Here is a 25,269-nt window from a genome sequence, read left to right as displayed (position 1 = left end):
TAACCTATTTGGAATATGAAATCAAATGCTTCCAGCTAAAAGTGCCTTTCCGCTAGAGGAAAGTGAAACTCTCCAACTCAGAAAAAAAACACTTCTGGCAGAAGAGTACTGTATTGCATGAGAAAAACGACCCCAAGTCTAAGAAGTTCATTAATTGTGCAAATTAAATTGCATAAGCTCTTTTGACAACCCACTAGCTCATATACTACAGCATTTATTTATTTATTTATTTATTTATTTATTTATTTATTTATTTAAACATTTATATCCCGCCTTCTCCATGCTGATGCAAATGCCCAAAGCTTACAAAATTCTATCAAAACAATAAACTTAAAATATATATAAAGCAATAAATAAAATTATTAATAAAAACTATAAAAACAACCAGGGTTTGCCTATTAGACCAAAGGCTTTCATCACTGGCAACTTATGTTGTCAATAAAACCCAGTTACCGACAATTTCCCCTTCTCATTGCAGTCCTCTACATTTTAATCAACTCTATTCCAGAGAATCCTTGATGCTCAAGCATGGGTTTTCAAATGAGGGAGAAGAGGAGGAAAGTTATGTTACAAAAGAAACAGATATCAACCTCCCGAATCAAATACCAAGCTTGGCTGTAGTCTGCGTATAGACATGCTATTGTAGCTGCCAACTCTACTGAATAAGAGCATAGTCACAGATTCAGAATGTCAACCCTCCCTTGTAAGTGATTATTTTATAAAATGTCAACTTTTATTCAAGGAGAAGGGGTCCCTTCCCTTCCCCTCCACCCCAGAAATTGACTCAGAAGCACCTGCCACAACTGGTGATTCCAAGTTAAGAACAACAGTGTCAGAAGAACAGCCAACTTACAGCCAAATCCTATTCGTCCCAGCACTATAGGCTACAGAGGAACCAAAATGGCCACATTTGTATCCTATGGGGCCGGGGCAGATGCCAGTGGTCTCCTCAGGGGAAGGGGCAATTGCTCCCTTAATCCGGGTGTCAGGGCCACTGCTCCAATGGGTCTCCTTGGATCTGCACCTGTTATTGAGTGAGCACATACTTAAGGAAGCCCATGTCAGGCTGCCAGCCAGGAAGGGGGGAATAGGATATGGTGGCAGATTCTGCCATCATCTCCACCCCCTCCCAGGCCTAATCCTCCCCTTCCCCATCCAGTTCCGACTTCCCCCCACCCTGGGAAGCTTCACTGCCACCCAGTAGTGATATCTCTGGCAACTCCTTCTCAGTGTCCACCTGGCACTGGCCCAGCGTCAGTCATCCCTCCTCACCGGGTGCTGCAAACAAGCTTTTCAGCGTGTTTGCAACACCCAGAGCCAGCAGTACATGCCTACCACCAGCACGGGCAAATATATGATTGGACCCTTTATCACATAAAGCCTTCAAACCAACTCAACTAATAATTTAATCAGAGATCAAAAGTTATTTGTAATTAAGATCTACTGAATTCAAGTTCAGATTACACACACACACTTTTACTGAGCCACATTTTCTCCAAATAAAAAGATTAATTGATTTAGCCTTCTGGATGCTGCAAATGCTTAAAAATTCTGTTTATAGTTTATTTTAAGAGACCAAAGTGAACTTTCATATTAAAATCTACTACAAAATCTACTACAATCTACTACTGCATCTCCTAGTAGAGCAATTAATATGTCTACATCAGTGATTCCCAACCTCTAGGAGCTCAGGGACAACTAAGGCAAAATTTGGAAACAGCGGGGACCACATGCAACCCCCCCACCCTCGCACACAAAAAATACAATTAAATTTGCAATACATAATAAGATTATTTAATAATTAATGTGATGGTTGTGCTTGTATTTGCTTCACTAGCTGTGAAATACTGCAGATAAAAGTCACCCTGTTGAGTATCTTGACAGTTACGAATGAATCATTGCTATAAATTTTAGCTACTTTACTATTATCTATCCATCTAAGACAGTGTTTCTCAAACTGTGGGTTGGAAACCACTAGGTGGGTTGTGAGTCAATTTCAGATGGGTCCCCATTCATTTCAATTTTTTATTTTTAATATGTTACACTTGATAATACTATGGAATGTGACTGCATCTGGGGAATGTTACAGACCTGTACTTTTAACAGGCTACTATGTATATTCTTTTAACAATGATGGTAAATGGGACTTACTCCTGGGTAAGTATGGATAGGACTGCAGCCTAGAGTTGTTAAAAATTTTCCTGCTTGATGATGTCACTTCCAGTCATGACATCACTTCCATTGGGACCTGACAGATTCTAATTCTAAAAAGTGTGTCTCAGTGCTAAATGAGAGAGCCACTGATCTAAGATAAGACAACAATGCTCCATAACAAAGTTGATTAATGGCTGCAAACAAAGTGTCCCACTTTGCTCTATCAAATGTCTTTTCAACACTGTGGAATACTAACATCAAATTCATCTTCATTGCACTATCGATAATGTAGTTCATTTGACAACATTTACACTAGAATTCTTAAAGAACATCACATGTCAAAGTCCACTGCCTGTTGGTAACTTAAACTAAACAGCACTGAATCAAAGCACCAACCTTCGCAATTTTGTTTACTTTAGCTGAAGGTGTAGGAGGTGGTGGGGTCTCTGGACTAGGATCATCATCCTCAGGAGCGAGGTCTGGGTTAAGTGAAAAAATACTCTCCAAGTCAATCTGCATAAAAGAGAAACTGATCATTCACAAAAATTGATCACACACAAAATACTTCTTGAATTTTTATTTTAAACGATTGTGACTTGTTTAAAGATGTCTGCCAAGGCACTTCTTGCATCCTCAGCTGATGATGGCATTTTAACCCTTTCATCTTCAGGGTGCATTAAAAAAACCAGTTGAACAGTTTCACTTGGACATTCAATACAATGCATTTGATTCACACTAGTGGTTCCCAAACGTTTTTTACTAGCAGCTCCCTTGACCTACTAGGCTATTGGCTGCAGCTCCCCATTAGGCATACAATCCTATACGTTGTATAGGGCAATGGGTTTTTCAAGAAGATTCCTCAGCTCCCTAGCTGGTTTCTATAGCACCCCGGGGAGCCAAGGCTCACAGTTTGGGAACCACTGCATTAAAGCATAGACCAACTGAGAAAAAAGTTTCAGAACATATTTTTTAGATAGCTAAAGTGGAGACGCTATACCTCTTTTCCTTTAGTATCACCATTTTCAATCCATTCAACTGTAACACTCTCATTATCTTCATTTAAAGATGTTACCATAGCTTCATGTATTCGTCCTGAAAAGAAAACACAAACACTCTTTCGTTTCCTCTGAAACTATTTTCATTATTCTATCTGGAGGTGAATTACAGGGTTTGTTGCACAAATGCTTTTATTCTTATACCACTGAATTATTGAATTGCATTAATCATCCCCCCACCTTTACTTGTTCCCCCATTATGAGGAGATTATATGCAAAATGTCAGAAGACACTCTATCAAGAAAATGGATCTCAGAAGCACCAACCAGGCATCTCAGGATACACATGGAGGCCTGGAACCAACGAGCTACCACAGCAACACCAGGGTTGGGAACAACTAAAAATCAACAGACAAGCCCACAGACATTCTGGAAACCTAAAGAAGCCATTTCATGTGCACAGCTAGGAACCACAGCTGGAGTTTGTATGTTTCACAGCTACAGTTCCCACAGCTGATAAGGAAAGGTGCTGTTCAGTTTTTAAAAGTGGATTGCTCCATGGAAGTTGCAAATGTGAAATTACAAAGAAAGCTCTGATGGAGCACAGCATCCCCTTGCCAATATCTCCTTTGGAAGAGATTACAGTCCCTATGTGCAACCTTGTAAATAAATCCATGAAACTTACTATCCTACCTTACCACACTTAAGTTAAACATTGAGACAAAAAATGGATGACTTGAAAAGACAACCCAAAAAACCATTTTTTCCCATTTACACAGGTGTTCTTGCTTGATCAAATGCATAAGTTCTTATCCAACGGGTACACTGATGTTTATAAGCTTGCCTCAATACATAAGAATATTTGGCCCTGGTCAACGTCTTAAGGTTGAAAGAGATGACAGGACGAAAAAGGAATGTCACTGAAGTGTAAGTTTAAGAAAAGAGTTCTAAAGAAAAACTCAGAGAAATTTGTATATAGTTTAGGATAATATAATTCTGCACATCTAATCAGCCATTTTAAAAAGCAGTCAGAGGTAATGTAACAAACATACACTTAAAACACTGCATATGGATGTAGTGTATCAGCACTTAATGAGCATAGGTATCATGCTATTTAGCCCATTTACAATGAAATTCAGTTTGCAATATGCTGTATTACACAGTGGCTACCCTTCTGTAGAAGCAACTTTTACTAACAGCATTCTATTCCAAAACATAAAATACTTTGTGGCTCATGTTTTAAGAAGTAGAAAAGAAAAAAATACTGATTATGCCCAGTATATTGATTCTGCCCTTTAGACTGCATGACACATCAAGGCAACACCCAAATCAGACAATCCAGCATTAACTTCTTATTTATAATATAAGCAATTCTTTTCCTTCCTGGGTGTCTCCCCACTCTGCAGCTGAGGTGTGCATCATAGCTTTATCTAGAAAGAAGCTGAGAAAGCCAGGCTCATTTAACTCTTCTCAGGTTCAGTTTTTTTCCCTACTTCTCTGATTCCATTTCAGTTTATATTTGAACAAATGTGATTTTAAAAAAACATAAGTTGTGCTCCTCTGCACCAATATGGAACTAATACAGCTCCTTCAATTACTCAAGACAGATTTTAGTGAGAGACAAAGTTAACTTCTGCAAATGACAGAACTGAGCGGACCACGAGGAAGCAGTGGGAAGCAATCTCTTCCAGATAGTGACTTACTTTAGAATAAAAAAGGCACGAAAAAGATCACAAGACATGTAAAGAAGGTTGCACCACAAACACATTTAAGTTTGACAATTAGCCGTTTTCTTCTGTCTCAAGTCCAATTCCTACCATGGAAAAAGCATACACAGTTTGGCTGTGTAATATCACCCCACAGCCCATTCAGAGAGATGCATCTAGATGGCTTTTAGACCTGGCTGCAAGGATAAGCTAGGAGATCTAAGAGAATACAAAAGTTTTTGCTTCCAATGGTTGAGGAATTAAGCAAAAGTATAGGCCTGATCCAGCTCTAGTCAAGGGCAACAAATCTTAAACAACCTGAAGTCCTAGATGGACATTCACACAGGCATTACACACACGCTCTCACACTCAGTTCAACAGGAACCACCTGAGCACCAAACTGTTGATGAGCACCAAATGTGGATGAAAAGGCACATTTAGAGGTACACAGCAGAATCGGTATGTCTCAGTTTACAGCTCTCTCATATGATTAGAACAATTATGTCTAACATTAAGTTAGACTTAATTGTTCTAATCAGTATGAGAGAGCTCTAAACTGACTTCTTCTGACTTTGCTCTCCCGCCCAGTAAGAAAGTAAGCTGAGGATCATACAATGCATGTGCATGTAAGCTGAAGACTTGGAAACGCATTTTTACCCTCACACCAAGATCAACAAAGACAGTCATATAGCTGGGGTGTTTTACAGTTGGCTGCATTTGAAGTATTGGTGAAATCCAAGAGTGACCTGTTCTTGCCCAAAGGGACCGAGTCACAACCAGGAAGATTTTTAATCCTCAAAGTCAGTTTCTCAAAACATGAATTTTCCTATTGAGGCTAGATGTCACTTTAAGATGAGAAGACATTTTTTAAAAATGAATGAGCGATTAATATATGATGGCAGCATAAATCTGTTCTTTACAAACACTGCAGCACCCTCTTTATCTAAACCCTAGTTCAAGAAGGCTTTTGTTGAAAATTCGCACTTCAAAATTTGACTTCTACGAGGAAAAATCTAAAGAACCCCAAAATAAAATTATTTGTTGTTCTAACATGTAGCAGACATGTAGAGGTTTTTGTTTCTGGTGAGTAAGATAGGATTACATCCTAAGTCTTACTGAATGCAGTGGGCTTACTTCTGAGTGAAATAAATTAACGTCATTTTCAAACCCCTCTAGATATAATACACAATCAGGGTTGCACTAACCTTGCTAAACTTACGAGATTCAATTTCAAATATTGTTAAAAAGAAAACTTAAATGACTCTCCTGAGAATGAATAAAAGATACCAGATATTCCAGACTACATTCTTATATGTCTGTATTTAAAATGTTAGTTAAACAATAGCCTCACATCTTACAAATACTATATTTGTGCAAATTCAAGTATTTTGCTTGGCAAAAAAAAAGAGAGAGAGAGAACACTTTAAATATTGCAAACAATCCTGCCTGCCATTCTGCTTACTCAGTATATGCCCTGGAGTGAGCCTGAAATGGAAGAATGAAGTTGCTGTTCCTCAGTCATCCCAGTTAGTGTGTATTTCCCATAATGTGATTTTAGTTGTTAGATTGCACGTATTTCTTGAATTTAAGGAAGTTTGAACTATACATGATTTTGGCTTTATACATCAACCTTGGAATGTAACACTTGCATAAGATGCAGATCGACTGTATATCTATGGTTACAATCCTATATAAACCTACCTAGAAGTAAGTCCCACTCAATTGGGATAACTTCTAGGTAGATATGTATAGAATTATGCTGTAAAAGTAATTAGGAGGTTATGAATCCTTTGGAAACAGAGAATAAAGATTAAAACTTCTCCCACAGAATTGTTCAGAAAGAAAAGAGTTACTTTATAGTTTATGCTGATATAGAATTTCAAACATACAGGTCCAGCCTTGTTATACACAGATTTGACTCAACACAAATGACCCCTGCAAATGGGAAGAATGTGCTGATCCCCGGAGAAGGGAAAAATGCACCCTTTTAAAACCAGTTTAAAAAACTGCTTTTTATTGTTGCAGAGAGACAGTCATACAAGTGATTACAGGTATAACCTAAGTATCCACAAAGCTTATCTCAAAGTTGATGAAAAGGGTCCTTTAAATTAAAGGAAAACAGTGGTTTAATAATGCTGGAGACGGCAGCCAGCTGACAATCCATCAATCATTCTCTATGCAGGCTTCATTCTTCCCTTCCCCCTGAGCAAGCGAAAGAAGGCTAAATGGCAGCGATTATCACTTTCTCCATTCTTTCCCCCTAGCTGTGGCTCCTGGTGAAGGGAGGGATTGCTGCTTTCTAGTGAAGCCTAAGTGCCTGGAGAGAGACTGATTGCCTCTGTGTGCATTATGAAGGTCATCAAGGCTGTTTTTAAATCACCAGTGCAAAGAAACTTTGTTTTTTAAATTGATTTGCTATATTGCGTTTTTTGCCATCCACGTGAGTTCTTGGAAGGGAACCCTCGAGAATAATGAGACTCAACCTGTACTGCTACTTCCATTTAATCTTCACTCAACTGAAGTAAGGATTTAAAGGTAAGCAGCAGCTTTCAGAATTAAGACACAATACACTTTAAAAAAATTACAGCACATTAAGAACATACCATATTGACTTCATACTCTTTCATTCTCTTTTATGCCTGTAACTTTCTTCCCAAAACACTTGCCACCTGTCCAACTAGCTTCTAATCCTTCTCCAAAGTACACTTTTCCAAAAAGCCTTCAACCTAACCTCCTAATCTTCATCTCCTATGTATCTAAACCTAACAAAATGGTTCTGTTGTGTAAATTTGGGGGGCTTACTTCACAATACACACATGCTGGGTCTCACTGAAGTCTTCAATACTGAATAGGTAGCCTAACTTTTTCAAATATTTCTGTTCTTTCTTCTTTCTGTATTCCCAATTTCTTCCCCCCTCTTCCCACACTGTCTCCAAAACATTCTGCCTTCAAGTGTTCACCTGCACAGGATTACCAAATGGAGCCCATCTCAGATACTTCCAAAGTCTTGTCAAGCATTCTGCCTCTGCTCTAAAGTGAGGGAGATCCCCACACACCTCAAGAGACTAGCCAATCCCTCCAACTCTTTGAAGACCACCCCCAAGTTCAAACTGAAATATCTGAACAGAGACCTGCAGAGAACACAGTTGACTGGGTCATGTGTCTGCACAGGAGATCACTTAAAAGAACCAGAGTTTCAGGAAAACAATCTGTGCTGCCCCTTGATGGCCTCTGCCTAGTCAGACCAATCAAAGGCCAGTTAGCTTTCTCTTTAGGTCATGTTGGTGCAAGTTGATTCAGGGAAGGTGATCAGTGGAACAAAATGCCCAACCAAGGCATCACATCTTAATCTTGGCTGCAGGGCATAGTGCTTAATAAAAGTCAATGGCATAGACCACATTACTGTCCTGCAAAACTCTGGAAGCAAAATAGTCCTCACATTTTCATGTACTCCCAGCAGTGGGTGAAAACACTCTGGTTGAGTGTGCTTTCAAGATAGCTGTTGGGTCTCTCCTAGTCAATCTGTAAGCTAGGAAGTTAGTTATGCGGGCAAAAACATGTGAATACTTGTGGGGCTCCAGTAACAGACAGCCTTTTATTCACCTTAAACAATGCAGTTCTGAACACAGAAGAAAAAAACTTGCTTAACATCCACAGCTCTCTTTCTGAAGTCAGGCTTTGAAAGAACCAAGCACTGTCAAGTCTCAGTGTGAAAGAGTACAACCACCTTAGGTAAGAAGATAATTTCAGTCTCAACACAACTGTCAGGATCAAATAGGATGAATGAAGGATCAGAGCAAAATGCACTGTCCCTCCTTACTGAAGTAATGACTATCAGAAACACCATCTTGAAAGTGAGTGAGCGTAGATCTGCTGCAGACAGTGGTTCAGACTCCTTGCCCAGTAGGGACAGGATTTAAATCTAAACTCCACAATGGAACTGGATATTTGACAAGTAGGTACAGGTTAGATAGAGCTTTGAAGAACCTTTTGCTTAGTCTACTACTGGATGGAAAGGAGAAACTGTGGCAAAATGAATTCTAAGTGAAAAGGTAGCTAGTCAAACCCACAGACTTAAGGCAAATAACATATTTTATGATGTTCTGAATAGATACATTCCTTGGATGAAAGTAGCTAGCTTCTACAGAAGCATATCAAATTCGCTAGGTAGGTTTTGCAGGCTGAGGCTTTCTTCAAGTGAGCCAAGACATTCTTTAGCTCCCCCTTAACACCAACGAAAGTCAAACTCTCAAAAGCATTGGCTTCAAATTTTGGTGAGGTATTCCATCTAAGGCAATTTAGGGTTGCTTCAAGGCTCCATTTGTAGACAACCACTTTGTCTTCCACTTTGCTAAGAGATTTGATAATCAGTGGATACCCCAAATGCTATAGGAAGGAACACTCTGAAGTCAGTTATCAGCTCTAGAAAATTGATGTAAGCTTTCATCTGTTGAGGTGACCAAGTTCTATTGATTCTGACTGAGCTGCAGTGAGCTCCCCGTCCCTACATCAACATGTTAATGGTTATTATTATGGATAGTGTGTCAGAACAGAAGCTGACACCCTCAAAGAGATTGGCTGAGAGAGCCCCCTATTGAAGGGAATACAGGATTTGGTCCAGAATGATTAGATGGTAGATGCTACACGATCAAAAATCATTGGATCTGATGTGCAGGTTAGGGTGGTGATCTTTGAAAATCAGTGATGCATAGTCTGATCCCTTAATTCCAGGAGATAGGCATGATCGTGCATAGAGTTCAGCAAGGCAGTAGCAGCAACTGTTACCCTGCACATGCCCGATCTCATCTGATCTCGGAAGTTAAGCAGGGTCAGGCCTGGTCAGTACTTGGATGGGAGACCTCCTGGGAATACCAGGTGCTGTAGGCTTATACCTAGGGTCGGCAACCTGCCATTCTGGAGCCGCAAGCGGCTCTTTCAGCCTTTTGCTGCGGCTCCTGCGGGCCAACCCGTCTGAGGGGGGCTCGCCCCTCCCGCGACGCAGCCGCCGCTCACCAGCCCGAGCACACGAGCGCAGCTCCCACGCGTCCTGCGGCTGTGCCCCATAGGAGAGGGCGCGAACGGGCTGGCGGAGCAGCTCCTGCCCAAAGAGCCCGCACCGCCGCTGAGGGTGAGCCCCCGCTGCACGTTCCCTCCTGCCCGAGCCACAGCGCAAAAGCAAGCAATTGAGTGCAGCTGCTCTGTCCTCCTCCCAAGCTCAGAGCACAATCCTGTGTGTGTCTTCTCGGAAGTAAGTCCCATTGTGCTTACTCCCCGGAAAGTGTGCACAGGATTACAGCCTTCAAGCTCCCCACTCAGCATTCCCCTGTCACTCACTCACACTCTCACTGCTCCATTTCCTTCACTTGGAAACTTGAAAGGGGTTTGGAGACCCCTGCACCAGATGGTATTCTGTATATGTTTGTATACTGTATGTGTAACATACTGTATATGTAGCACCAAAGCATATTTCATTGTTGGGAAGTAATCACTGTTAGTATGCCTTTTATTTTATGCAGTTTTGAACTCTTAGCTTGTTTGTTCAGGAGCACTTTTGTGAACAGTGTTAAGTAGTACTAAGTGGTCTTGTTCAGAGGTAGTATTGTGTGTAAAGGCATTTACAAAAGTACAGAAGTAAATGACTGTAAAGAATGACAGTATCCTTCACAAGCAGTTCACCTGTGCACAATCTAAAACAGTTGTTCTCCAACTGTGGGTCTGGACCTGATTTTTAGTGGGACCTATAAGAGGGGAGTGTATTATATAACTGTGACCTACAAGAGGGGAGTGTATTATATAACTGGGACCTATAAGAGGGGAGCGCAAACTATATATGCAGTGTTATCTTCATTTTAGATGTCAAAAGGGTTTTGTGGCTCCCAAGGTTTTCTTTTTTCCGGAAAACGGGTCCAAATGGCTCTTTGAGTGTTTAAGGTTGCCGGTCCCTGGCTTATACCATAGGCTTTCGAGACTGAAGGTTGCCAACCAACCAATGGTTCTCAAGAGTCCAGTAGGATTCCTATGAACCAAATACACTGAATTTGTTCCAATCAAGATTTCTTATGTTTGACATAAAGGTCTACAGAAGTTAACAAGCTCAGAACGAACTCTGGGGTGTTTTAGAAGTTCTTAGATTCTGCCACAATAAGCCAATTGTCCAGGTAAGCAAATCATTATCCCTAGACACCAAAGGACATCATGAACACAGTCATACATTTGGTAAACATCCTTGATGCCAAGGAAATGCAGAAATGAAACATTTGATATTGAAAAATTTCAGTGTTGACAGCAAAGAGTAAATACTTCTGATGCTGTGAACATACAGTACTGCATTATAGAAATATGCATCTTAAGTTTATGGCTGTGAATCAGGTACATCTGTAGAGAAGCATCAGATTACTGGTTGTCAATACCATATACTGTATATACTAATCTATAAATCGAAAAATGTATGCCTTAAAATTGAGCCTGAAACCCTGGGTCAACTTATACTCGGGTCAATACAGTAAATGAAGCAGGAGTATCTGGGAAGCTTAGCAGCTGTCTGGAGAAGTGGGGGGGTGGGACTGGGCTGAGAAGCAGAACACGGGTGGAGGAAAAAGGATAATTTTTACTAGTAATTACAGTATTCAGAGACAGTCATTTTAGCTCTTCTCCAAAGAGGAATAGAAGTGAAGGTGCTTATGGGAATTATAGTCTGTATGAGGGCTGCTGCTATGGAAGTGTAGCACTGTACTCCTCACAAAGCCTATAGAGGTCCCATAAGCCCCTTCATCTCATTTCTAGTTTATCGAAGAAGGTAAAATGCCTCCTTTTTTTGTTTTTTGCTGCTGTCTCAGAACAGTTCCTGGCAAGTCATTTCCAAAGAGTTTCACACCCCCTCAGTTTAGGGGACTGTTTCCTTTAAATACCAGGATGTAATCCTCATTTCCATCTGAAACGAAGTCAGAGGCTACAATTCAGTTCACCATTACTTAAGAATAACACCCATGGAAAGAAATGGGACTACTTTTGAGTAAATAGGGTGTAAACTATGTGCTCACTTGGTCATGCTCAGTCCTTGTTGCTTGTCTCTCCACTTTGCACACTCCCAGTTATGTGTTATATGTTGAGCCTCTGATTTAGCACACCAGGCACCTTAAAGAAGGGTTTGATTAATGTTTCTACTGGTATGTTGTTTGCAGTGCACTTTCTATGATCGAGTTCACAAAAAGGTTGTAAAGGTCAGAATTTAAAAAGTTAATGAATAAAATGAATAAAAGTGTCTTAGGATCTTTAACTAAATTTTTAATAGACATGGTACAGTTCTTGGGTAACAATTACTGGTATGTTATTTTTCAGGATCTGGCCTTGGGTAAAATCAAACAAAGCTACAGTCAGACACCCCCCCTATGTTTAACCCCTGACCTATCTGAGGGTCATAGAAAATTCCATTATTTTTGCTCAAACCCTGCCCTCAACATATCTGTGAGATTGACTTATTGGGGGGGGGGGGTTGTAGTGAATTACTTGATTTGGATGAAAATGCCGACATCGTACAGATCTCATAAGACGCAGACCACTGTTTCTCTTTGGTACAGTGCAGTATCTTGAAGTCCTGAAGTGTTTTGGGTGCAAATCTGAGATAAACAATCATACTGAGATGAAGTAAAATGCTCCATTCTCAGAAAACTGATTATCAGACTTTTTTAAAAAAATTATACTAAATCAATACTAGCTTCAGATTATGAAGTCTGAATACTGTTCATATGGTGAGCAGTATGTATGCAAATATTGATAGGTACCAACATCAGAGTTGAGGCTCTAAGCTTGAACGCCATATATGAACAGAAAAGGTATTAAGATCTGTGAAATACTGAGGTTTCAAGTTACTGAACAAATTGAGAATAGGTACTGAAATATGCTAGGGTCAGAGATTGTATCTTGGTAGCTAAGTTCAGACAATCTGTAAACAGAGAAGTATATACCCAGTCTTAAGTGAGATATTGAAACACTTAAGTGTGCATTCAGTGGAGCACAGGCATCAACTGTAGCTTGATAACAAGATTTTTATCGTCTGCAAATTAACAGCCAGCTACAGAGGATTAACTGCCAAAGTGTTAAACTGTCCATGCCAAACAAGCTCAGTATGGAGGCTGCAAGACAGTATCAGAGCTTGAACATAAGAGCAGTTCCACTGGATCAGGCCATAGGCCCATCTAGTTCAGCTTCCTGTATCTCACAGTGGCCCACCAAATGCCCCATGGAGCACACAAGACAAAGGATCTGTGTCCAGGTGCCATTCCTTGCATCTGGCATTCTAAGGTAACCCACTGATAAAATCAGGAGGTTGCACATACACATCATGGTTTGCAACCCGTGATGGATTTTTTCTACAGAAATTGGTCCAATCCCCTTTTAAGAGGCATCTAGGCCAGATGCCATCACCACATCCTGTGGCAAGGAGATCCACAGATTAACTACACGCTGAATAAAGAAATATTTTCTTTTGTCTATCCTAACACTCCCAATACTCAATTTTAGTGGATGTCCTCTGGTTCTGGTGTTGTATGACAGGGAGAAGAGTATCTCTCTATCCACTCTATCCTTCCTGTGCATAATTTTGTATGTCTCAATCATGTCTCCCCTCAGGCGCCTCTTTTCTAGGCTGAAGAGGCCCAAATGCTATAGCCTTTCCTCATAAGGAAGACGCCCCAACTTGGAATGATTCCAACATGTGAAGTAAATACTGAGGTATCAGCAAGAATGATACTGAAATTCTGAGCTGCCCATATGAAGAAGGCTCAGTATGGAAACCACTGCTGAGAATACTCATGAGTCAAACAAAACACCATGTTTAAAATCATGTATTGGACCAAGTATTGGACTATCTCTACAAAAGAGTTCAACATGAATGATAATTTGGTAAAAAAGCCTGGGTTGCTTATAACTCAAGATGTAGATGCCGAGGTATGAGCTAGCTGTCCATAACAAGGAAGCTGTCCATAACAAGGAAGCTGAGTAAAATATTGCTCAGCACCCAAGGTTGAAAGTGCCTCTGTCAAAAGCTAGATACCAAATTTAGAGCTAATTACCAAATGTTGAACCATCCATATTGAAAAGGTCAGATACAGAGACCGTAGCTTGGTACCAAAGCATTGGAGTGCTCATAAAATTAGGCTTTTTGTAAGCATCAGTTTCTACCTCAACAACATACCGATTTTTAAGTAGCCAGTTAATTAGGTCATGGTAGGCTTAGTCATGGTGATGAAAGCTGACTGCTACCATGATGACCAAGTGCAACAGCCCAAATCCTTCCAAAATGCAGCCCCTTTAAGTGGCCCCAATATAGAAAATTTATACCCAAGGACTTATGTTTCTAAGTTCTGCCAGCAACCAGAGACCCCATTTTGGCTAGTGGTTCTATCAGCACAGGAATGGGGACTTTAGAAATGGAGGCAGGGTAAATGGGGGAGGAATTATTCCCTCCATTTTCCTCCTCTTCTCTGGTTGTTCCCCAGCTCCACACCTGGGAAAATTTTGATTTCAAAACTAGACTGAAATCCTGACCTACCACCAGATCCAAGGAAACCTGTAGTGAGTTTTCCTCTCCAAAGTCTACGAATTCCAAACCCACATCCATCCTCCCTAGATTCAAGCTTCAGTTTGTTCTATCTCAACTGCCAAAAATTAGCATCCATGATCTGGCCAAGAACCAAAACTGCTGCAGGAGGGTCAGACACTACAGAAAAATATAACTGTGTGTCTTCAGCATATGGATGACATTTCATCATCATTCAATTACCAGTTAACTGCCAAGGAACATTCACTAGCAAGGATATTACTTGCAGAGTTCTAAAATTTAGGACATCTTAAAATACCAAAAAGGAAGAAGTCCAAAACTGAGCCCTCATGGTCAGTATGGTAGTCATAATCCAACTCTGCAGTGCCACATGAAAAACTAAAGGAAATTCTACAAATCCAGTACTCCATTCCACATGTCTAGGCTCAGGTGAAAAAACATATAGTGACAGTCACTACAGATAAACAATGGCAAACTACTGAAAAACAGTCACCTTCCCCACCTTGCAAGACAAGTCACTTAATACAAAAACCAGTGTGCTATAGTAGTGTTGTACCTGTTGCGGGTAGTTGCTGCACACCTTAGAAAAGGCAGGATAAAAATGTCAAAAAATTAATGATAAATAAGAGATGGCTACACCAAGGCAGCTGGACTGCAATCACAATGCTATTACAATGTTCTCTAATCAAGTCATAACTTCAACAGAGTTTCAAATAACGCTATGAAAAAACATCCATTGAAGCAAGATTACAGGAAAGATTTAAACTCTAATGCTGGCAATTACTGTCCTCCAACAAAATTACAATCACTGCTATAATACTGATCACTGATATAGCAAACTATTTTCCAAATTTTAAGAGCCTTATTGATTCACTCCTAATCTATCTTGCAATAAAACAACAATTTTACAAGTGTTAATCATGGACACTCCTTGTCCTTGCCTCCAAAACAGAGAATAAGTTACTAAAAACAATTTAAATGCTGCACAACAAAGCCCTGTATGAGGCAAATTGGTAAAAGAAAGGTAGACATGATACCCGTAATATTTAGAAATGCTTCAGTGTGAATCCTGAATATTTAGCAAGTCTATTTTTAACTTTACTCCAATAATGAGGCTTCAAATGGCTGCTTTCATATTCTTCACCACTTTCATCTACAAAATGTTTTCTTGTCTAGTCAAATCTTCCTTCATGCAATTTCATACCTGTATAACTTGTTATTTTTTGTCACATCTATGTGAACATTTTTTTCCCATTTTTCTTATTGATACTTTTGAGTTATTTGCAGTAGGCTAAGCCACATGTTCTCCAGCAAACATCTTCCACATAAAAATGTAGCTCTCAGGGGCAACATCGGTTCCCTCCCAAAATGTTCCCTCCCCAAACCCCACAAAATACTACATTTTTGGACTGGTTCACTGAGATGTACAACTTCCACCAGCTGTAGCTCTGGTGCCATTTTTTGTCTGAAAATAGCCTTTCCTCCTAGCAACAGTGAAGTCAAACACCCAATCAGATTTGGCTACATTGCGTCACTGAAGGTAAGAATTTAGAGGGAGGGCAACTTTTTGAATCAGACAGAAGGTGACACCAAAGCTGCAGCTGATCAAGACTGCAAGAGACGTTCACAATGGAGTATTGCTGCAACTGCCTCATTGTCAAGTATAGGGAGGTATGGGGTGCCTGAATGTGTCTGGGTGCATATGCTCTCTCTGGGGCACCCTACTGTAAGAAACAACCAAAAAGCACACACAAAAAGTGGTCCTTTCAAAGAATGCAAAGCGGGGAGCATACTTTTCACAGGGAGAAAACATGTTTGCAAAATGTACCATCATTAAGCTCAGCCCAAATTTGAAGACCTCTTAATACTGTACTTCTATTGTCCACCTCAAGTTTGACATACTATAGTATTCATTTATTATAAACACTCCAACACAGATATAAACACAGATTCAGTTCTGTGAATTGTAAACACCAATGGCATGAACCATTACTAAAACACACACCTCACTAATTGAACATTTAGGAACATGCAGCAAGTTGCTGCATTGCAAGTCTGTGTAGTGGTCTCCTTCTGCCAATGCTCCCTCACTTGAAGTGAAGTCTATGCCCCCAAAAAACTAAGCTACTCCACAACAAATATTGTGTTATGTCTAAGAGAAGCATAGCAAATAAGACTTCAAGGATTGGGCATCTATTCCCCTATCTCTTGTCTGACCTTCCCACCACAATCCTTTTTTCCCCCCCTCAACCCATAGTTTGCTCCTCCCCTAACTCCTAGAGGACAAGCAGTTCTACACTTCAGCACTAATTATGTCCCATGCTCTGCTATTAGAGAAGCTGCAGATGGGACACTGCCTTCCTTCCACACTTGGAAACTGATAAATCTAAGCCTGGAAAGAAGACACCCAAGAAGAAGGCCCATTCATACATTTCAGAATTCACTGAGCTGTTTCTTCCTTTTAACCAGAGATACAAACTCTAATGAAGGAAAAAAATTCTAGGGCACACCTCCCAGAATGTAGCTTTGTATAACACAAGGTTACATTACAAGGTTGTTCCTTGTCAACTCATCAAGAATGTTTCCTAACATTAACTCACTCATCGTATGAAACTAAACCAAGTTAGACTACTGATAAGTATAGTCCAATATTACTTCCAGCATAGCCCAGTACTTCTCCCTAATTCCTTCAGAGCCCTGGCACCCACGTTATTGGGGATTGAACTTGGAAACTTTTACATGCAAAGCAGTGTTCTCTTCCAGAGCAATAGCCTCCCCTACTCTCCTCCCACAGGCAACTCCCTTCCTGTCCCACATGTCTGATTTTGTTCAGGTCATCCTCTTTGGACCTTCCTGCTACCTTCATTTTTTCAGACACAACTATGCCTACTTTGAATGTGCATTTTTGCCAACCTGCAACACAGGATGCTGCATTTCTTTTCATAGATACAATCAAGGCACCTGTAGCTACTTTGCAGGATTGAATAATTCTACAAAGCAGATAAAAAAGCAAGGGGTAGCTTTCAAATCACATGACAAGGGCAAAAAAAGGAGGAAACAAACACATCAATAACCTACCACCACAGGAATGTGGTTGTGGGGGGGGGGGCAGGGGGGAGGAGAAGGAAATAAGCAACATGAAGTTGCCCTGTGTCTGTAAGATTAATTCCTGACACCTAAGCTGCTGCCTTTTTTTCTTATGCTAGCTACCTCACATCATTTAGCAAGAGGAAGACGCAGTCCTGCAATGCTCTCGAGCCTGGTTATTGCTGCAGCTATGTCTGACCCTGAGATAGGTCAGGAGGTGAGGAAATAGGAAACCAGTTCAATAGTACCTTTGCTTTTTGTACTTCCCCTCCCAGGGAAAAACCAAGTGTTCAAGAGAGGGGCTGTAATTCAGTAACTGAACACATGTTGCGCATGCAGAAAACTGCATGCTCAGTCCTTATCTCCCAGTAGAGCAGAGAAAGGTTACCATCAAATTCTGGAAAGTGATTTTCATTGTCAACAATACTGAGCTTGATGAACCAATGATCTGACACAAAATAAGACAGTTTCCTATGTTTTTAGATATTGCATACAGACATGAACTTTTTGAAAAAACAGAAAATGATCATAGGGATGATCAAGACCAGAGAAGTGGTAGAGTGAGAGCAATTTAACTTTTTCTCATCCATATTTATCAACTCCAAATCATACAACCCATGACCTTCACTCCCCATCATGCAAACAAAGACACATGAAACTCCATAGGAGGGGAAGCCATGGGGGGGGGGGTGCAACCTAGTGCAAGAAAACAGCAGAAAGGGAAAGTGTTAAATTACTCCCCTCCTCACATCATATAATCACAATAATTCCTCTGGAAGTGGCTTTTCCTGTTTAAAAGGATCATCAGTGAAAAATTCCACCAATTCACATGTACAATTTTGCCTGAAGTCTCCTTGGTATAATGTTTTAAGACCAGGATGCATAGTAAGGGCTGTTCTATTTCTCTGAGCTGCATTTTGCTATTTGGTAGAATTGCTACCTACTGCAAGTGAACAGGTAAGCTGCAAACTGCATTCTTGTAATAATGCAAGCACCTTGCAGTCCAGCACACGCAGTCCAGCACATGCATGCATCCAGAAAAACTGGCTAGCCGAAGAGAAGAATGCAGATGAGATGTTCTTTACCCAAACCCTCACCATAAGGGTCTGGCTTCAGTGTCACTGATATTGCTGGGAAAGGGCAAGACTGAAGCAGTCCTTGCCCAATCCCTCACCATGCTGGCCTGACTATAGTCCTCAACATATGTGACACTGTACCAAAGTTACCATTAATATTAATCCAAAGGATATTACAGTTTTCCCATGTTTTCAAAGCATATTTACATTATTTTGCAATTGGCACAGCTACACTGGCACAACATACATCAGTCTTAAGCATGGTCACATGCTTCATTTTTAATATTCATGTGAATAATAGGGGCAACAGGTATAGATTGAGGATTTAGGGCACAATCCTAACCCGTTATGTCAGTGCTTTCCAGCACTGGCATAGCAGTGCCAATAGCACATGTGCTGCACCCTGCAGTTGGGTGTCACTCACAGAGGCCTCCTCAAAGTAAAGGAATGTTTGTTCCCTTACCTCAGAGCTGCATTGCCATTAAGTCAGTGCTGGAAAGCACTGACATAAGGGGTTTGGATTGCACCCTTAATGAAGCAGGATCTGAAGAATACTTATTCAAGATCAGAATGCTCCTTCCAATGTCAATACTCTTTTCAATGAACCTTGACACAATACCCAACAGTAACCTCTCTGGAAGGTGAGCAATAATTATGCATATTACACCTAGATTATTGTCTAGTTTTAAAAATGGTCAGAAGCAACTTGACACAAAATGCAAAAAACCCTCAAAAGCTGTTACTCTATATCCTGTGTACAAAAAATATTTACAACTATCACTCATTTCCTTTAGTATAATAGATTGTGGGCTCAATCCTATGCAACTTTCCAGCACTAATGCAGCCACAATGTACCCCAGAGGTAAGGTAACAAACATTCCCTTACTTTGAGGAGGCCTCCATGACTTCTCCCCCCACCGCAGGAAACAGTGAATGCCATGTTGGTATTGCTGCATCAGCACTGGAAAGTTGGTTAGGATTGGGGCCCTGTATTCCAAAAACATCTGTAGCGCTAGGAATTGGTCAGCCTATGCTGTTTTTCTTCATATAATCTGTCTCACACTTGTTTCTGCCATTTTCACAAAAGTGAGAAGTTTACAGTAATTTTCTTTTTAAATGTTAATTTCACGGTCTTCCACTAACTCCTGTAAATTCCCTCTATACTCATTCTATATATCTCAATATCACAACTATTATTCAGCACTTTAATAAACATAAATACCCAACTTTCATGCCTATGATCTACACCCTATATCATTTTTATTAAACAATTTAAATTTTTAAATGCTTTTATGTACTGCTAGCATTTCATTAAGTTTGCAACAACACTGTGAATTTATAAATGTGTCTTATACTACTCTTTAGCTGCATTATATATCTTACAAAATTGTCAAATAATGTCTGAAAAGTTGCAGGTCACAATTTAACAGTACTGTACCTATATTTTCCTCTCCAAGCTAATCAACTCTCCTGTATCAACGAAGTGCCATTTCACACTAAACTCACTTGCACCTATGAAAATCCACAGCAAATCATTGTGTCAGGAAACACTAGGTTAAAAAAAAGAAAAGAAAAACTAAATCAGAGTTTGCATACAAGACCACCTGGAAAGTCTAATCTAATTAATTTAAAAAGCACTATATTAAAATAAAAAACACGACTCATTCAGTAGGATGAATGCTGTTATGGAGATTACAGTTTTCACAGGCATCGAATCTCTATCCTGCCTTATGTAATTGGTAGAAATATTACCCTCTTGGGATTATAGAAGTCAATATCTGCTTTCTGCTTGAATTTGAAAAGCATTTATTACTCTAATTGTACTGTGTTATAGAATGCTAGCAAGTATATTGGGGGGCTACTCTGGCCAGAACCAAGATCCAAGGGGGCTTTAGACTTGCTTTCTTCCAAAAGCAGTCATCCTGTCCAGACTCTGGCAAAGTTCCCTTTGAAATAGAGAATTGTAAAAGCAGTTGGTGATATAGTATAGGGGTCAGCTGATCAAAGGAAAAAAGTCAAGTTCTCTGTTGGGGTAGTGCATGTCTAAGCAGTCCTTCAGAGCCCAACCACCTATTTTTCCACTAACAAAATGTTTTTATACAGCAGCACAGTACTTGCAAGACAAGCCCACAGGACTATGACAGACTGAGCAGCAGTCCGATTCGAAACATAAGAACAGCCCCACTGGATCAGGCCATAGGCCCATCTAGTCCAGCTTCCTGTATCTCACAGCGGCCCACCAAATGCCACAGGGAGCACACCAGATAACAAGAGACCTGCATCCTGGTGCCCTCCCTCGCACTGGCATTCTGACATAGCCCATTTCTAAAATCAGGACGTTGCACATACACATCATGGCTTGTAACCCATAATGGATTTTTCCTCCAGAAACTTGTCCAATCCCCTTTTAAAGGTATCCAGGCCAGATGCCATCACCACATCCTGAGGCAAGGAGTTCCACAGACCAACCACATGCCAAGTAAAGAAATATTTTCTTTTGTCTGTCCTAACCCTCCCAACACTCAATTTTAGTGGATGTCCCCTGGTTCTGGTGTTATGTGAGAGTGTAAAGAGCATCTCTCTATTCACTTTATCCTTCCCATGCATAATTTTGTATATCTCAATCATGTCCCCCCTCAGGCATCTCTTTTCTAGGCTGAAGAGGCCCAAACGCCATAACCTTTCCTCATAAGGAAGGTGCCCCAGCCCAGTAATCATCTTAGTCACTCTCTTTTGCACCTTTTCCATTTCCAGTATGTCCTTTTTGAGATACGTCGACCAGAACTGGACACAATACTCCAGGTGTGGCCTTACCATCGATTTGTACACATTTGAAACACATCTGTACAATTAGGTTGTTGATTTCAATGGAATTTACCTCCAGCTAAATTTGCTTAAGATCATGGTGTGAATATTGTAAATCCCAGTACAATGTTAACTGGGTTGTGATTATTACACACTGACTGGCCATGGACAAAAATATTGACTTGCCAAAAATATTCCACACTTGATTCATATGATTTTTACTGAATATTAACTGACTGGCAACAGTCTTCTTAAAGTTTTACAGCATTCTTCTGTCTTAGATTGCTGCCTCACCAATGACAGACACTCAGATCTGAATTCCCTCCTGACTTTGCAAGCTGAATCCAAAGGAAGACATAGTAGCAAAATATCTGGAGCTGACTTGTAGAAAGGATTATAACCAATGGGTGGACTATTAAATTACTTGATGGGTCACACTCCAGTTTTTAAATATAGGAATAAGCTAGCCTGTTTCCCCCAATATTAACTTGACATGGGAGCGTAGCTTTATTAATAGTAGCCTGTATCCACCAGGCCAGAGTACCATGAAATGTGGACATTTCATAAAGGTAACAGGCCCATGCCACTAAATCCCACCACACCTTTCTGGTACTGCTAACTACAGGAAAGGATACAAATCACTCACTAGGTCACTAATAATGATTAGAAATTTAATTTTGTTGACTAGCAGGGAAAGCAACATAAGAGAAAGTCATTTTTTTTAAACTGCTGTCAATACAAGAAGGCAGAGAGTGCCTCATTTGAAAATGGTACCAGATTGCATCTTGTGTTAGGATGCACCATCAGTGTCATGAATAGAAAGGGAGAAACTGCCCCACACACTCTCCATCTGTTGCTCCTCCATGGTAAAAAAAAAAAATCATCTCAGGGCAGTAGTCCCAAATGGAACATACTAATTTTGTCTCTGCAGAGCAGAAGTGAGCAGGTTTCATTAGCTACTAGAAAAATAGCTGGCTACTAAATGGACCACCTCAGGCTGGTCCACTACGCACAACCAGCAGACCCACTGTGTAGCAGGCACAGCTCAACCAAACAGCAAATGAACAATCACTAAACACTTAAAGGAGTTCAGACATTAATTAGTTTTGTTTTTAGTAACCACACATAGCTATTAACACTAAGATCTATACTATATAGAAGTAGGAAAGAGCTTTTGAACCTATTCAAGTAGGAATGTGGAATTCAGGGCTTATTTTCCTTCATCTGTAGCTGTAGCAAGCATGCCAGAGTTTTGCTTGCTAGGGCAAACATAAGGGAAGAGTTAGTGAGGACAAGGGAACCAGGGTAGAAACTATTTTTGGTCAGTAAGGAAAACACCATTCTCCTGCCCTGTTCATTCTATCACCTCTATTGTAAGTAGCTAGCAGGCTTACCATCCTTAACCTCTAATAGTCTGACTCATTTTATAGCTGAGCAATTTTTTTCTCTCCCTGCTTAAACTCCACAGCTGACCAATGAGTAGCTTCAACACACACTCATGCATGCATGCACACATGCTCATTATTAAGAAAGCACTTGCAGCTGTAGTGCTATAATAACAATGCAGTCCTTGGAGTATAAGTAGGAAAAAGGAAAGCACCTTTAGCAGGTTTGGCTCTTTTTGGTATCTCAGTAATAGGAAACTTAACCATCACAAATATCTGATGTCTTCCTCCATGTCCCCAAGTACTTGGTACCCCAGATGAGTGATGTTCCAGAAAGAATCCCATGCTGACCCCACCCTACCATTAGTGAGGCCAGCTGACAAAACCCCCATTACAGAGCAACACTGATTCACCCTACTTGCAGCCTCTATAGACAACACTGAATTCACAGTATGGAAGGGTAATTCACTCCAAAGCCTCCCATGCCTACAAACTTCATCTGCATCTATAGAAAGCACTGCACACATGCAGCTGTCAGGAAAGAGTGGGCAAAAATGGGAAACACACTGAATCAACACAAGCACCTCATCCGTGTTGGAAAAAACAGGGGGTGGGGTGCAATATAAACATCCCGTGCCAAGAAGAAGAATGGGAATTCTATGGAATTGAGCATATCATGGCAAGGCTTCTGTTAAATGATGGCACAGAGGATCATCTCTACACATTTGACTGTTATAAATATAAGGATGATGGCAATTTGTACTTCACAAGCCCAGGGCATGGGGTAGGAGGAGTGATGAGGTAAGAGAAGCACAACACATTTCATTGCACATTGCTCAGGGCATTTGATGGAGAACAACAATCCGCCCCTCCTTTTGCTTTCATAGGCAGTCCAGGCAGCCCCTTTCCCCCTCCTCATTCAGTTCACCCTTCCTTCTAACCACATCCCACCTCCATCCCCTACCCTGTTCCCAAGACCTCTCCCCACCCTGACTTTTCCCTTCCTGCCTTCCCACTGAGAGCCCAATGGGAGCATAGGATAGGATGGCAGCCTCAGAGCCTATGCCTGTCTACTCAGAAGCAAGTCCCATTATAGTTCAGTGGGGCTTAATCCCAGGAAAGTGTGGAGAGGAGGGCAGTTTCAGAGCCCCATCCTATGCATGTCTACTCAGTGGTCAGTCCCAGTATAGTCAGTGGGGCTTACACCCAGGAAAGTGTGGATAGAACCGAAGCCTGAGGCTCCTGCCACCCCCACTGTGGCCCCCCTTGGCACGCCCTTCCCCACTGGCTCCCCTCTATCCTTCTGCTAGCAATTCCCATCTCCCTCCAGGAGGCTGACCCTCAGCCTCTGGGAAAACAGGCCCTTCTCTCCACCCCTTCCCCACAGCACCGCAGCAGCCTCCCCGCCTGCCATCCCCAACTGCGAAGGGGCAGGTCCGCCTCCACACTTTCCTGGGAGGAACCCCACTGACTCTGAGTAGACCGGCATAGGCTGAGGCTCTAAGGCTGCAGTCCTGTCCACGCTTACCTGGGAGTAAGCCCCATTGACTACAATGGGACTGACTTCTGAGTAGACAGGTGCAGGATGGGCTCTGAGGCTGCCATCCCTCCACACTTTCCTGGGAGGAAGCCCCACTGACTGCAATGGGACTTACCTCTGAGTAGAGACGGCCAGGCTCGGGCGGCGAGTCCCTCGCAACCAGCCTCCCTCCCGGCGACGCCGCCACAGGAGGCGACAAAAAAGCTCCCTCGCAGCCGCCACAGGCCCGCGCCCTGTGCGTGGGGGGCGCGCCGGGCCCCTCAGCCTGCCCCCGCAGTGGGGGGAGCCAAGCGGGGGGGCGCTGTGCCGCCCCCATCCCCCCACCCCGCGCTGCCGCCGCCCCTCCCCCTCCGCGCCTCACCATCGCTGCGCTTGATCTCCACATAGATCCCTATCTGGATCTTGCCAAAGTTGGCCGTTGCCATCGCGTCATAGAGGGGGGCGGTGGGGGAGGGGAGGAGACGGGCTGGGCTCGGCTCGGCTCTGCTGGGGCGCCGCCGGCGGGCGGAAGGGAAGGGGCTCGGCGCGGCAACGGCTTCCACGGGGAGGGGGAGGGAGGAGGAGGAGGAGAAGAAAAAGGCGCCGGCCGGATACAACAGTCGCCGGGAACCGCTGCGGCTGCGCACACAATGGAGGCGTCACGGCAGCCGGTCGGGGGTGGGAGGAGCGCCTCTCCTCCCCTCCTTCCCGCGCGGAGACTGCTCAGGAGGAGGCGCTGCGGAGCCCTCCCAGCAGCGGAGCCGCCGGGTGTGGTCAGGGCGGAGCCCGGCTCCTGCACCTCACAGCGGCCCCGCCTCAGCGACACGCGAGGGACCTGCAGCCGGCGCCGCCCTCAGCTGGCCAGGAGGCTGCGCAGACCCACCACGGCCCGTCCCCTGTGGTGGCCTTTCCTCTTACAGGCATCCAGGCCAGGTGCCGTCGCCACACCCTGTGGCAAGGAGTTCCGCAAGCTAACTGTCATGG

The 25,269-nt window shown here is 42.1% G+C and overlaps 1 protein-coding gene and 1 pseudogene across 3 annotated transcripts in view; one reads left to right on the top strand and one right to left on the bottom strand.

Annotated features, from left to right (window-relative positions):
• KIF2A (kinesin family member 2A) overlaps window positions 1–24,828 on the bottom strand; it is a 70,237-nt gene extending 45,409 nt beyond the window's left edge. For all 3 annotated transcript variants that reach the window (XM_066618399.1, XM_066618400.1, XM_066618401.1), the window contains exons 1-3: window positions 24,668–24,828; window positions 3,152–3,246; window positions 2,551–2,667 (exon numbers count right to left, since the gene is read on the bottom strand). In XM_066618399.1, coding sequence (XP_066474496.1) covers window positions 2,551–2,667; window positions 3,152–3,246; window positions 24,668–24,731 — 276 coding nt within the window. In that variant the 5' untranslated portion in view covers window positions 24,732–24,828. The remainder of the gene's footprint in view (window positions 1–2,550; window positions 2,668–3,151; window positions 3,247–24,667) is intronic.
• LOC136642267 (5S ribosomal RNA) lies at window positions 9,622–9,741 on the top strand (annotated as a pseudogene).
• Window positions 24,829–25,269: the final 441 nt, after the last annotated feature.

The sequence above is a fragment of the Tiliqua scincoides genome, chromosome 2 (genome assembly GCF_035046505.1).
Source record: "Tiliqua scincoides isolate rTilSci1 chromosome 2, rTilSci1.hap2, whole genome shotgun sequence".
Classification (NCBI taxonomy): domain Eukaryota; kingdom Metazoa; phylum Chordata; class Lepidosauria; order Squamata; family Scincidae; genus Tiliqua; species Tiliqua scincoides.
Note: the sequence above shows the minus strand (reverse complement) of the source record. Positions and strands in the feature narration are given on the sequence as shown.